Genomic DNA, 13,178 nt, shown 5'->3' on the forward strand with positions numbered 1-13,178 from the left:
CTCAAATTTGGGGCAGGTTCTAGGCATATTCTGGAAGCAGCATAAGGTGGGTATAGTACAACCTGAGGACATTTACAGATCATGCTAAACATATTTCACATGCTCATATATCTCCCAGAGGGCAATGATGTCACCATTCCCATGCTACCCTGGAGACCTAGGAACATATGAGGCAGTGTGCAATGTGTTCTATCTAGCCTAGTAAAGAAGTGTTGTTGTTTTTTTCTCCTTTTGAATGTTCCAGAAAACCAAAAAGCTTCCAATAAATTCCTATTGCCTTAATTGTCTGAAACTGTTGTGGAAGAACATCTAGTGGGAATTTCATATTAAAAGAAAATTAGTCTTCTGTACTCCATTCAAACTTGTACCAAGAGTTTTGTGTATTTCTATTTGCTTCCTTTTCTGCATCGAGACCCTATTTCAACATGAGAAGAAGAAAAAGTTGGAAGTGTGAAATGTTTGAAAGTGGAGAAAAATGCCCCCCTATCTTTGACATCTGCGACCTGCTGAGTTTAGATGTAGTCTGCTGAGAAACAGTGTGTCCTGTGAGATGAAATTATTAACATTTCTGATGCATCTCTGTTTCTTGCAATGTAATTTGTGTTTGGAATGCTTTTTATGCCTTACGGAGATTTGACTAAGCAGTCAGACTCCTGCTGGATGTGCAAGTGCAGTTTAATTAGTAAACCAGGAGGATATCTGCCCATCCTGTCAACCGGCAAAACAGCATGCTCCAAAGTGGTTCCTTGTAAAGGCAGCTGTAAGATCAATAGAATCAAAATTAGGCCTGCTGACTACAGATATTTAGACAAGAGAAGAGGAGAGAGAAGCAAAAAATTTCAGTGGAGACAGTATTAGTCACTGTGAAAATCTTATTTATTGATTTGCATTGCTTACAGAAAGATCATTATTCATTTGTATTTAAACATTAAAAACAAGAGAACAGATGCAAATGGGCAGAGTAAACACATCTGCAGTACATCTAAAGTCTATTTGCTAAAACTGTTTGTAAACCATTGTTTGCAATGCTGGCTGTTAGAATGGCTCTTAAGAATGTATGATCACTTGAAATTAATGGTTTTCCTTGTATATGTTTGTACATGCAGATATCTGTAGAGGATCGCCTTAAACTGCTACAGGAAGCACACTGGAACTGTGGACCCACATCTCAAAATTTTCTGTCCAGTAAGTGTTAGTAAAAGAAGCTGCTTGATAGTGTGTTCATAATACTGGAGGATGTAAAAGGAGATTGAGGGACATTCCAGGAGTAGATAAATGTGGTACTTGGCAGTTCAAAGATCTTTTATTTTCACCTGAACAGTGAAGTCATTTGTGTATATGACCTCAAGGCTGCTATTCATACGAAGTTCGGAAAGTAGTGTCTAAGCAGGATTGGATTCCTAGATAGGTACAATGCAAGTTTACACACAAATTTAGATATTTGGAAGGGGTGGAGGAAGTAGCTTTCATCATTTTCCAGCAATTAAACCTATCTACAGCATCTGGAATCCAGCATTTCTAATAACTTGACAAGAGAAAAATACAGAACAAATAGATGGCTTGCCATTGAGCAGTCTCTGGGGCAAAGACATTAGAGAACAGCAGCTCTGATTGCCTCATTTTAATAAGAATAATGTAGAGATAGACAAGGGAAACCAAAGTGGTTGATGGTCTACAGAAACTCCCTTATGAGGAAAAGGACATTCTAGTATTAGTTTAGGAAAAAAATCAAGTAAGGAGGGCGGGGGCATGATAGAGGTGTATAAAATTATACATGGGAAAACACAATTAGAGAGAAGTGTTTCTCCCTCTCCCATAATACTAGAACCCAGAGTCATCCAGAGAGACTGAATGTTGTAAGATTCAGAACATACTGAACAAAGTACTTCTTCACACAGTGCATAGATAACCTATGATATTTGCTACCACCAAATGGTAGTAATGACCACCAACTTGAATGGCTTTCAAAGGGGGTTAGACAAATCTGTAAAGGATAAAGCCATCAACGGCTGCTGCTGCTGCTGCTGATGGCTCTGTATCACCCCAAGTATCAGAGGTGGTATCCCTTTGAGCTGCTGCTGCAACTGTCCGTGCTGACCACTGAAAAAGCTGTTGTAGCTTTGGATGGGTGGAATAGAGAGCAGAGCTTTGTTCTAGGTGTGGTGATGGTATTCCCAGAACTCTGTCTAGAAGGTAGAGATGGATCTTCACTCCCAGGTCCTGGAATGCGTATTCAGTGCTTTCTTATGACCGAGCTTAATTATAAAACTTAACTATAAATTATTTATTTTTGTCATAATTACCCCATTTCGTTTCTTTTCTACAGCCTCTGTTCAGCTACCATGGCAGAGATCAGTTTCACATAACAAAGTTCCATACTACATCAAGTAAGTTGGCCTTTGCTCCTGCTATAATTGTCTTAGAGGAAAATTCACAGGATCTTTGAAAGCTCCATTAATCCTCAGCTGCCTTTCCTCAAGCTGGGGGGATCATGTAGAAATGCTGCCATAATTAGTCTCACTAGCTGAATTTGTATATGTGTTTTGACAGGCTTTGTCTTCCTTTTCAGAATCAGTGCTTAACATGAATAGAAAACAATACTGCAGTCTTACTTACTTTGTTCCATGGATATTTATACTATACACTTACTTGGTCACATCAGAAATGCCATTAAGTAAAGGGTACCATCGGTGCATGATATTAGAAATGTATTTTTGAAATTTGCTGTGCCTGAATTCAGGGTTTAAATTATAAAATCAAATTTTCAGGGTAAGCTGTCTATTTAAGCATATTTGAAAGTCTCCTTTTAATTAAACTTTGAGATATGTCATTTGTATTTCCTGTCAAGCTGTGAATACTGAATGAACCCTTAACATCCTATGTGTCGATTTCCATACCTTTCGCAATTAAAATATATACACTCCCACACATTTTATGTAGAGTTACTGAGTTTAAAATAGTATGAAGTCTGTTGTATGCTCTTATATTTACTTTTACTGTGATTTCTCAGGGATTGGCTATTATATCTGGAAAGTATTGTAAACTGAAACAATGCTGGAAGTAGTATATGAGAAATATAGGCATGACCTACCAGAGTTACCCATTGCTTTCAAAGGGGAAATGATTTAAATGCTGAAGCTTCTCCAATTGAAATTACTGGGAGTGTTTTTAATGGTGCTCAACCATGTCCTTATGGCAAAATTATGGCTCACTTTTATGTATATTGGGCTTCTTGTTTTAAGACAAACTCTTCATCAACTCATTGGGATAAACGTGGGGTAGGAAAGGATAAGCAAGAGTTTGGACTACAAGTATGGAATGCCAGTTATAAATTAATTGATAGGCAGATTATCTGTGGTTTTGTACACATACTTTAAAAGACCATGGGCTGTATTCCACTTATTCAGAGTTGACCCACAGAAATTAATGGACCTAACTTAGTCATGTTCATTAATTTCAGCCAATATACTCTGAATAAAACATGACTGAATACCATCCCATCTTTTTAGTGAGTAGAATGCTCTGCAGATTAGCCTAGTGGTTTGCTTTTTTTATTTCTGTATTTAAATGACTAGCATTAATAAAACTGAATCTGTCTCCCCCCCCACCCCCTAGTAATGATCATCTCTCTGTTTACATATGAATCATTCTGTGCTTATTCATCAGTTTGATAAAAGCTATTCCAAAGAAGCTGTTACACTACCATATCATAAACCGCTGCATTCCATGCTCTTGTTGTTTCTGAAGGCATCAGAAGGGATATATCCGGGTCCTTTCCAGTCTGGGTTCATGCCTAGTCATGGGACTACATCAGACTTGATTGATATGAAAGATGACCTTTTTGGAGATAATTGGGGGAGTGTGAGCCCATTAATTCTCCTTGAGGTCTCAGGGGAGACTGGCCTGTTAGGACAAATGGAACATTTCCCTACCAATCTCAGTGGGCATTCTGCCAGTCCACACCTTACAACAGCCGCTGATTGTCAGTTTCCCACTTAGTCTCAGTGGGAGTGCAGCAAGGAGGAGGATAGGGACAAAACCAGAATTAGTTGGCGCTGCTTGCCATTGGCTCTTGCTGCACCTACAGTTCTGCCTTACCAGTCCCCGTGAGTGCCAGACCTCAGTGCATTTGTAATAGCAAGTTAATAGATGAAGTTGCTTTTGAAATATCATTTCCCCCATATACCACCTGGTTGCCAGTTTGCAACTTATTTATGCCCCGAAGTGCAAGACCACTTCTGGATTGAATTGCAAATGAAGGTGCCATCATCCCTTGCTATGTTTGTTGCTCATGTTTGTCAGATTCTTTATATACAACATGGTTGACAAACCATGAAAGTGTTTTCATTTACCCTTTCTTCTTCTAGGAAGCTGGAAAGTTTAGTTTTTATATTGTGCCTATATCCTTTTTTTCTGAGCTAGCCTAGAGGGCAGAGGAGAAATAACAATGCCATCAATAATATAGTTAATCAAATGGATTAGTCTTTATTACAAGCCCGATTCAGCAAGGGTGCAGTGATTATCTTTTTTGCTTGCAGGGCAGAGCTGGGTTGAAAATTAGCCACTACTTTATTAAACATATATCAGTAACCAGGAAAGCATCCCTTTGGGGTCAGGACTGCTGCAGCCTAAACAACAGGATTGTACAAAGCAAAGTGGCTCCAGGCAAACACACATGTATCTTGTATGTACAAGATACCCCAGGCTGCATTCAGCCCTGCTGGCTTGCTCCATCTCTAATTTCAGGTTTCTCTTGGATGTTTTTGAACCATGTGCTCTAGCATAGCAATCTTGAGTTCAGTAATTATAATGCAAAGAATGGCAGATTGATAATAAATTGATTCCATTTGATTCCACTGCAAAAACAGGTAATTACAAACTCTAAATCAGCCGGGGGGGGGGGGGAGAGACTTGAGTAAGGAGAATTTTATAAGACTTCTCTAGCCTTAAACATCCACTTGGGGGTATTGTTTTCATCCTTCAGTTGTCAAATCATTCCAGGCTCAAAAAGTCCCTGGTGCAGAAGACATAGCTATCAAGTGTCCCTTATTTGAAGGGACAGTCCCTTATTCCAGTGCCATGTCCCGCTGCTGTCCCTTATTGATGGATGTCCCTTAAATGTCCCTTAAATTATGTCCCTTAAATTTCAAAGGAAGCAGCTCCTCTCCCTCCCTCCCACCGGCCAGGGAGGAGGGAGGCTCCAACTGTGTTGCTTGGCTGTGTTGTTCACCCAATAAGAAGTCTAAGAAAGACTGGGGGGGTGGAGCTTGCATGCCTTGTGTGTGGCTAGTTAATGCAAGCTGAAGGGTTTTTTGAATGCTGGACGCCATTTTGTTGCACATGCTGCTGCAAACTTTGCAGTGCAAAGCCAGGCCGGGGAGCCATCTTAAGTTGAGGCTGCATAGGCCTTGTGGTGCATGTGATTCAGATTCTATTCAGTTGAACCTCTGGTTACAAAGTTGGCTGGACAGTGTTCTCGAAGCTACCCAGCATGAGTTTGACCAGATTGCAGGAGGACAGGAAGACTGGAGTGCCTGGAACAGGTGAGGCTGCAGGTCCCTTATTTTGGCTGCTGGTCCCTTATTTTCAAATCTGTAAGTTGACAGCTATGGCAGAAGAACCTTGAAGTTTGCAGGTGCGTCCTGCCCATTAACCAGAGTGTTGATAGTTGTTGACACTATGCATATCCATTGCCAAGGGAAACCACTGGTAAATAGAGAATAGGCCAGTTGAACCTGTGGAAGTGTTGTAATAAAGATGAAAAAAATGGCTAAAGGTCAATGAAGGAAACAAATACAAATTTGTTCCCAGCTCCATCATGTGGATACAGCTTAGCACTCAATGTGTTCTATAAATTCATGAGTGAGCAAACAATGCTCAGATAAAGGGCAAGAGTGTCAGATTATTTTTTGAGAGGAATTGTGAGCCCACACACTCTCATATTTATGACTTGCACCACTGAGGTGGTGATGTCTCAGGTGTTGCTTAGCCTGCTTCCACCCCATCATGCTGCAACATTGACACAGTGTCAGCTGTATTGGCTGTGCAGACTATGGAGAGGCCAGGCCATTGTCCATTTTTCATAACCAATACACAACTCGCTTCACCGTGCGGCCTGGGCAGAAACGAGCCCATGCTTAATAGCAGGAGCAGTGGATATCTGCAATGTTAGCTCTGGGGATGATGTACAGATTAGTTTATTACTCAATTTTTCCAAAGTGCACCTTGGGCTGATCTCTAGAGGGCAGCTTAGAGGTGATCTAAGTATAACTTCAGCTGGACGATAAATGTGGCTGCCCTGGAGGACAGTCTGTGCTATCTTATTTTCACCTCTTCCTAAAACATTTTAAAAAATTGTTTTAGGATGAGTAGGAGGTATTTTAAGAAACAATTATGTTATATATATATATATACTATTAACAGCTCTGTTGTCACACAAATCCATAGGACTAAAACCTTGCAGCCAAAAATGGGAGGTTAGTTCGAATAAATACTGTATGTGAAATTCAGACCCACTGTCACTACCTATTGCTTCTTGGGCTTCATTTGCCAGTTCACAGTACTATAGCGGAAGCCATTCTTGGCTGAATTTCCCAGTAAGAGTCTAGGCATGGCAACCTAAGGCCTCATGGTTCCCATTTCTTCCAGTCACTTTCTGGCTTTCCCCCTATCCTTCCTTGGCTCTTCCTTTATTCTGTCCCAGTTCTTCATTACCCTCTGTTCCCTCAGGTACTTCCTTCCCAGTCCTCTTCTTGTTGTTACTATTGATTTATTTACTGTTTACTTACCCAAATGGCTTCTAAGTATAAAACCAACTCTAAAAATATATCCATGCATAATTAAAGTGTTCAATAAAACAATTTCATCCAACATTAAAAACACCCACAATTAAAATGTACAATAAAGCAAGCCCATTAAAACAGCAATTAAAACAGTTCAATCAGAGGTTCAAGGCAGAAGAACAGAGGAATGCTTGTCTAAACAGGTGCATTTTCAAGAGCTAGTGAAATGCCAATAGTTTATCATTTTCCCGCTCTTCCTTTTTTGTTATTAACTGTCCCATAGAAAAAGCTTTTAAGGTCAATCTGGATATGGCATTAATTGCATGGATATAGTCAGTGTATGCTCTCTTTGTTATGTAAATCGTAGTCATGAGGTAGCATGAGTAGCCTTTGGGCCATGTTTGATGGTAGAGAAAGCTGCATTTTCTTCCTTCCTTAAAGTAGAGGTAGGAATAGCTGTTTCAAAGTTTGCTTTTGCAAACAGCTTCCATGCTCCTTTTCAGCCTCCAGATGCTCAAACGGGAGTGTGGGGTTGTCTTGAAGCACTTTGCAGAAGCACTATTTGACACAGCACCACACTTCCCCTCTGAGTGAGTGGGTGGCCAGGGGCAGGGGCAGGAGGCTTCTTTCTCCTGTCTCCAACACCGCTGCCCACCTTCTAAAAGGAGAAAGGCAGAGCTGATTCAGAGAGTGCTTTTCAAAGGGCTTGAAGACAGTTCTTGCTCATTGGGGCAACAGGATTAAACCCCTCCCAGCAGTTGAGGCCACCAGTGATGTTAGCTGAATGGCGAGGTTCAATATAGCACTGGTCAAGCAATTCAACAGATAGATCAATTGCACGGTATCTAGCACAACTGCTTTATTTTTCTGAATGCTGCTCACTACACTATGGTAAAATTTTAAAAAAGTACATCGTGCAATCTTAACTAGCTTGATGTATTTGTTTTGGTCTCTCTGTGTGTTAAAGTCTGCAATGGATTTTTAAGAGAGGAAAGTGTCAAAATGATTTAAAGCCATCTATTTTACAAGTGAAACTGTGCTTACTCTGTCTCTTCCCCACTGCCAGTGGTCATCGGGCTTTTACGTGTACAGACACAGAATATTTACTGTGTCAAAAGAACATCTTCCTTCCATAATGTGTTCACCTACCACGTACTTTAAAACTTATAATTAGCTCAAATATATATTGGCAGCCAGTGCAAATCCCTCTGTGAACCGTGTGCTATTCTTTGTCATCTTAAGTTCTTACAGGTTTCTTTTGTACATAAACCAAGTTCCACAATATTTACTAACTGAAAATATCCAAAAGCCACAGTATAGGTACACCTTTATTAGGCTTAACTAAAATGTCACACAGTCATATTGAATTCTGTTCTTCATTATATATATATATATATATATATATTTGCTTTCGTGGGTACAGGAATGCAGGTTTTGGTGTCCTCGGGTGTCTTCCCGTGTAAAAGTTGGGGTGTCTAGGCGACGTTTCGACGAGGTCTCACTCGTCATCTTCAGGCTGGTGCTTTCGGCTTCTTGTTACTGGAACAGAGCGGGATCTCAATGTTTGAGTTCCTATAAATACTGTAGAGGGGGTGTGGTGTCTAGCCTCCAATGTTCTGGGCAGAGAGGAAGTTCCCAGGCTAGTGTGCCTTTTCTTCTTTTGTTCCTTAATTACTTGAGAGATACCTTGAGTGATTTCTTGAGTGATATCCTGAGTACCACTTAGGTGGGTCATTAGGTGTGGATTAGTTGCTAAAGTCTTTGTGTCTTGACCTCTTGAACTTTGTGAAGAGTTTTCCTGAGAAGATGGCTGTATTGCACTTAGTTGTGCTTTGGCTTGGCTTCGTGTATAGGGGCGAGCTGTGGTTTTGTGGCTTGTGTCAGCCAGATCTGTGTAGGGATTGCAGGGGGGTGCAGCATCCGGAGGTGCCACCATGGATTGGCTACTGGATGGTGTCAGTAATTCATCTGTGGAGAGGGTCTGGGTTTGGGTCTGGTGTGGTTGATTGGTGTTGGCGTTCTGTGTGCCTCTGGATCTGGTGTCAGTTTTTGTGGGGAGGGCTAATTTCCAGATGTCTGGCAAGCGGGATGTGTCGTCACGCTTGTTCATGTTGTGAGGGTGTTTCTCTATCTCGATGGCTTCCATGATTATTCTCTTGTGGTGATGTTCCGTGTTAAAGAGCAATTTGGAATCTGCAAAATTAATTTCGTGTCCTGTTTCTTTCATGTGTTGGAAAAGAGAGGAAGTTTTTTCTTCTTTTTTGACGGCATTCTTGTGTTCTGCGATACGTGCATTTATTCGTCTGTTTGTTTGTCCAATGTACGTGGCTGGGCAGACTTTGCAGGGTATTTCATAGATCCCTTGGTTTTCCAACTGGATTTTATCCTTGGGGTTTCTGAGGATATTGGCTATTTTTTGGTTGGTGCAAAAGGCTGTTTTGATATTGTGTTTATGGAGGATTTTGCTAATTTTATCTGTAGTGCCCTTGATATAAGGAAGGAGGGCCATGCCATTGTTTTCTTCTGTGTCTTGGTTTTTGGGGGGTGTTTCCTTTTGGATTAGCTTCGTAATCCTGTTTTGCTGGTATCCATTGGCAATTAACACATTTGAGAGATTCTGTAACTCAGTTGTCAAGTGGTCTTTGTCAGCCAGGCGTTTGGTTCTGGAGATGAGAGTCTTGGCTACGGAGTTTATTTGTGCAGGGTGGTGGTGTGATTGTGCATGTAAGTAGCGGTTGGTGTGTGTTTTTTTCTGGTAGATAGTGTGTCCTAGGGAGCCATCAGGTTTTTTGTAGATTAGGACGTCAAGGAAGGGAAGTTGGTTGTTGGCTTCTATTTCCATAGTGAATTGTATTTTGGGGTGTAAGTTGTTGAGATGTGTGAGGAAGCTATCCAGTTTTTCCTTCCCGTGTGGCCAAATTACAAAGGTGTCGTCAACATATCTGAGCCAAAGTTTGGGTTTGTGTTCTGACTTGTCTAAAGCATTGGTTTCAAAGTGTTCCATGTACAGGTTTGCGATGACCGGTGAGAGGGGTGATCCCATAGGTGCTCCTTCTATCTGTTTGTATCTTTGTCCATTGTGGATGAAGTACGTGTTGGTTAGGCAGTGGTTGGTCAGGTCCAAGATGTATTCGGGGGGATTGTATTTGTTTTGAATAGCTGTCAAGGCTTCATTAATGGGCACTTGTGTGAAGAGAGATACAACATCGAAGCTCACAAGTAGGTCATTAGGATGTAGGTTTTGCTTCTTTATTGTTTCTATGAACTGGAAGGAGTTTGGTACGTGTGAAGAGATGGATTCTGCATAGGGCTGAAGTTGCTTGGCGAGAAATTTAGCGAGATTTTGTAGAGGTGAGCCTATGGAGCTGACTATTGGTCTGAGTGGTGTTCCTTCTTTGTGTATCTTGGGGAGGCCGTAGAGTTTGGGGCATCTGGATGATTTTTCTCTGGGGATGATTCTTAGCTGGATTTCTTCACTGATAGGAGAGGCTTTTATTTTGGATTTGGTTGTTTTTTCCAGATAGGTGGTGGGATCTGTTTTTATAGGTTTGTAGGCAGGATCTTGGAGTAGCTTTGATAGTTTTGCTTGGTAGTCCGATGTGTTCATCACCACTGTGGCATTACCTTTGTCTGCTGGGAGAATGATTATGTTGTTGTCTTTCCTCAGGTTGGTGAGTGCTTTCTGTTCTTCTTTGTGTAAATTGCTTCTGGGTGGTTTGCTGGAGCAGAGGATGTTGGTGACTTCAAGTCTGATTTTATTGGCTTCATCTGGGTTGAATTTGGTTAGGCTAGCTTCGACTCCGCATATGATGTTTTCCGTTGTTATGAGAAGATGTATGTATACATACACTGAAGGTGTTTTTGCAGGAATCTGTTAATAATATAATGTATTTATGTTTACATTTTAAATGTGTTCTAAATTGTTTGGAGACCTTTGGGTAGCAAGTGACTAACAAGTCTAATAAGTAGTAGCGGTGGTTTTAAAATAATAATATTAATAAAATATTGTACAGTATTGGTATTAGCCTCACTTGATGCTTGATATTGCAGGACATACCCAGGGCTGTATGTCTTCTCTTTCCAGTTCCACCTCTGGCCAGTGTTAGAAACTCAGATATATAAGCTAGGCACCAAATGGCTCCTTAAACCAGGGTTGCAGTTGGCAAAATGGAATGTCTACGTTCCATTTTGGGGGCAGACGGCTCAAAAGCCATATTTTTCAATAGAACTTTTTGGTTCCTGAAATTCACTCTGATTGTGCAGATAAAATATAATGGATAGAATCCTACTGGATGTGTTGCTAGTGTGTGGAAACAGTCAAGATCCAAGGATCCCTAAGCAAGCACCTCCAGATGGTGGAGACTTCAGGTGCCATTCCAGCACCCGGGCATCATCATTTGCTCTCATTTCAAACACTGCTTCTGTCTCCCAGTACTTGCCAAAAATATCCAAATGTGTTGAAAACACGAATCAGTATCTTATGCAGTACAGCCATGTACTGATTAGGATTAGCTTTACATAATTCATTGCAGGTACATTACTGGGTGTGTAGAAGAGTGAAGGGCCTGGAATCCTGTCTACAACTAAATGCCATTTATTTCCACAAGGCAAACTGAGCCATCCTCTTCAAAGCTGGCTGTTGTGACTTGCCTTTATATGTTTTCTCCCAGCCCCATTTTTTAATCTTTCCCTCATGTTCCACAATAATGGTTTTTGCTTCTGTCATTTGAGTGCTTCATTTATTGCTGTAGACATCAGTGGACAGTGTAAGGAGGTGGGCGCTGAGAGGAAAAAGCTAGTTTTTCATCTGCCAAATATAGAGGCTTTTAAGGAAAGTTGAAAAGTTTTTGATGAAAAACAGACCCACGGTGTTGTTCAGACTAATAAGGAGAAGTGGAAACATTTGTGTGTGCAGAGCCACAAAGAATTCGCTGATCAATTGCTGTTTGTAATAGACATGATCCATCTGGACAAATGGTTGCCTGAATGAAAAAATGATATATATATTTTCAGCAAGTATTCATTTGAATGTATTTTTCACTGGTTGTATTGCAAACATATGTGGAATATAATGGCATTAGAATCCTGTTGTTTAATCATTCTGTGTATAGGTAAAATATTGGGATCACAGAAATTGGGAAAAATAAATCCTGACATTTAATAAAGCTAAGGCAATCAAATTGTAAAATGATTTTTAAATGCCCAAATTCAAGAAGCATTAATAGAATCATAGAGTTGGAAGGGACCCCAGGGGTCATCTAGTCCAACCCCCCTGCATTGCAGGAATCTCAGCTAAAGCATCCCCCCAACCTGTGTTTAAAAACCTCCAAAGAAGGTTCAAAACGTCTTGGCATTTGCCAAGGGTCGTTATGGTTGATATTTAATTTCCTGGGATAGTTTGCTTTTATAGGTTTCTGCAAGATAGGGGACTATGGCGTAAGAGGGATCGGCTTATACACACCATGTGGAATTTAACGCACCTCTGATTGTGTCCTCTCCTTAACTGCCTTTTCCCTAAATGATTTATTTATATCCTGCTTTTACCATGGCCATTCAAAACATGAATTTAAAACAGGCAGGGGGAAAACGCACCAGTCAGTTATAAATATCAAAAAAATAAGTTACCATGTTAAAAACAACACAGAATCAAAACAACTTAAAACCATTTTAAAAACTTGATGAGGAGAAAAAGTACAACCCTGCCACTTGAAAAAACCTGCTGCAACAGCTATCAGTTCTCCTTATAGGTGGGTTGGCTCCAGCCTCTTGATTGTTTCGGTTGTCCTTTTCTAAACTTTTTTCCAGTTTTGCAATATAATATCCTCCAGTAGCAAGCAGATCTGTCCCCAGTATTCCAAGTGGAGTCTCTATCAGTTTGCGAAGCAGCTTTCATAACAAACAGGGCTTCTACCTGCTTCCAACTTGCTTCCTGTTTTGCTTTGCTGTTCACTCTAGTTAATACCATTTGACAACCCTTTGAAGAGGACTTGGCTTTTGATTCTGCTACCTAGCTCAGAGCTCTGTATCCCAATGACAGTGCCTCAGGGCATTGTATGCCAATGCCAGGTTTACTTGGTTTCTGTTTGTCCTGATAAATGGTGTTGAATCCTGATTTCACCCACCTATTGTACTTCAGCAGTTCCTAACAAAGCTGCCAGATATTTCCCTAGCCAACACTCTTCTCAAAACCCACCTTTCTATATTCTTCCATAGAACTATCCAGAAAACTAAGTCGCATGCCTTTTTTAATCCTTCTCCTTGCTCCTTTTTAACACTTCGCCCCATATTAACAATACCAAATCCCTCTTTTCCCACAGCTTTGCTATATTCCTTCCTTTATTAGAAGTAGTCCCTGTGAGATATCAGTAGATATTCATGGAGCTATGGGGATGGGAA

At 40.7% G+C, this 13,178-nt stretch overlaps 1 protein-coding gene across 4 annotated transcripts in view; it reads left to right on the forward strand.

Annotated features, from left to right (window-relative positions):
• The window catches only part of UTRN (utrophin), a gene marked incomplete at its 3' end in the record, with an annotated part of 327,056 nt that overhangs the window by 252,991 nt on the left and 60,887 nt on the right, over nucleotides 1–13,178 (forward strand). For all 4 annotated transcript variants that reach the window (XM_083731575.1, XM_083731576.1, XM_083731577.1 and 1 more), the window contains 2 exons: nucleotides 1,107–1,185; nucleotides 2,327–2,387. In XM_083731575.1, the coding sequence (XP_083587701.1) occupies nucleotides 1,107–1,185; nucleotides 2,327–2,387 (140 nt within the window). The remainder of the gene's footprint in view (nucleotides 1–1,106; nucleotides 1,186–2,326; nucleotides 2,388–13,178) is intronic.

The sequence above is a fragment of the Podarcis gaigeae genome (assembly GCF_964106915.1).
Source record: "Podarcis gaigeae genome assembly, chromosome: 3".
Taxonomy (NCBI): domain Eukaryota; kingdom Metazoa; phylum Chordata; class Lepidosauria; order Squamata; family Lacertidae; genus Podarcis; species Podarcis gaigeae.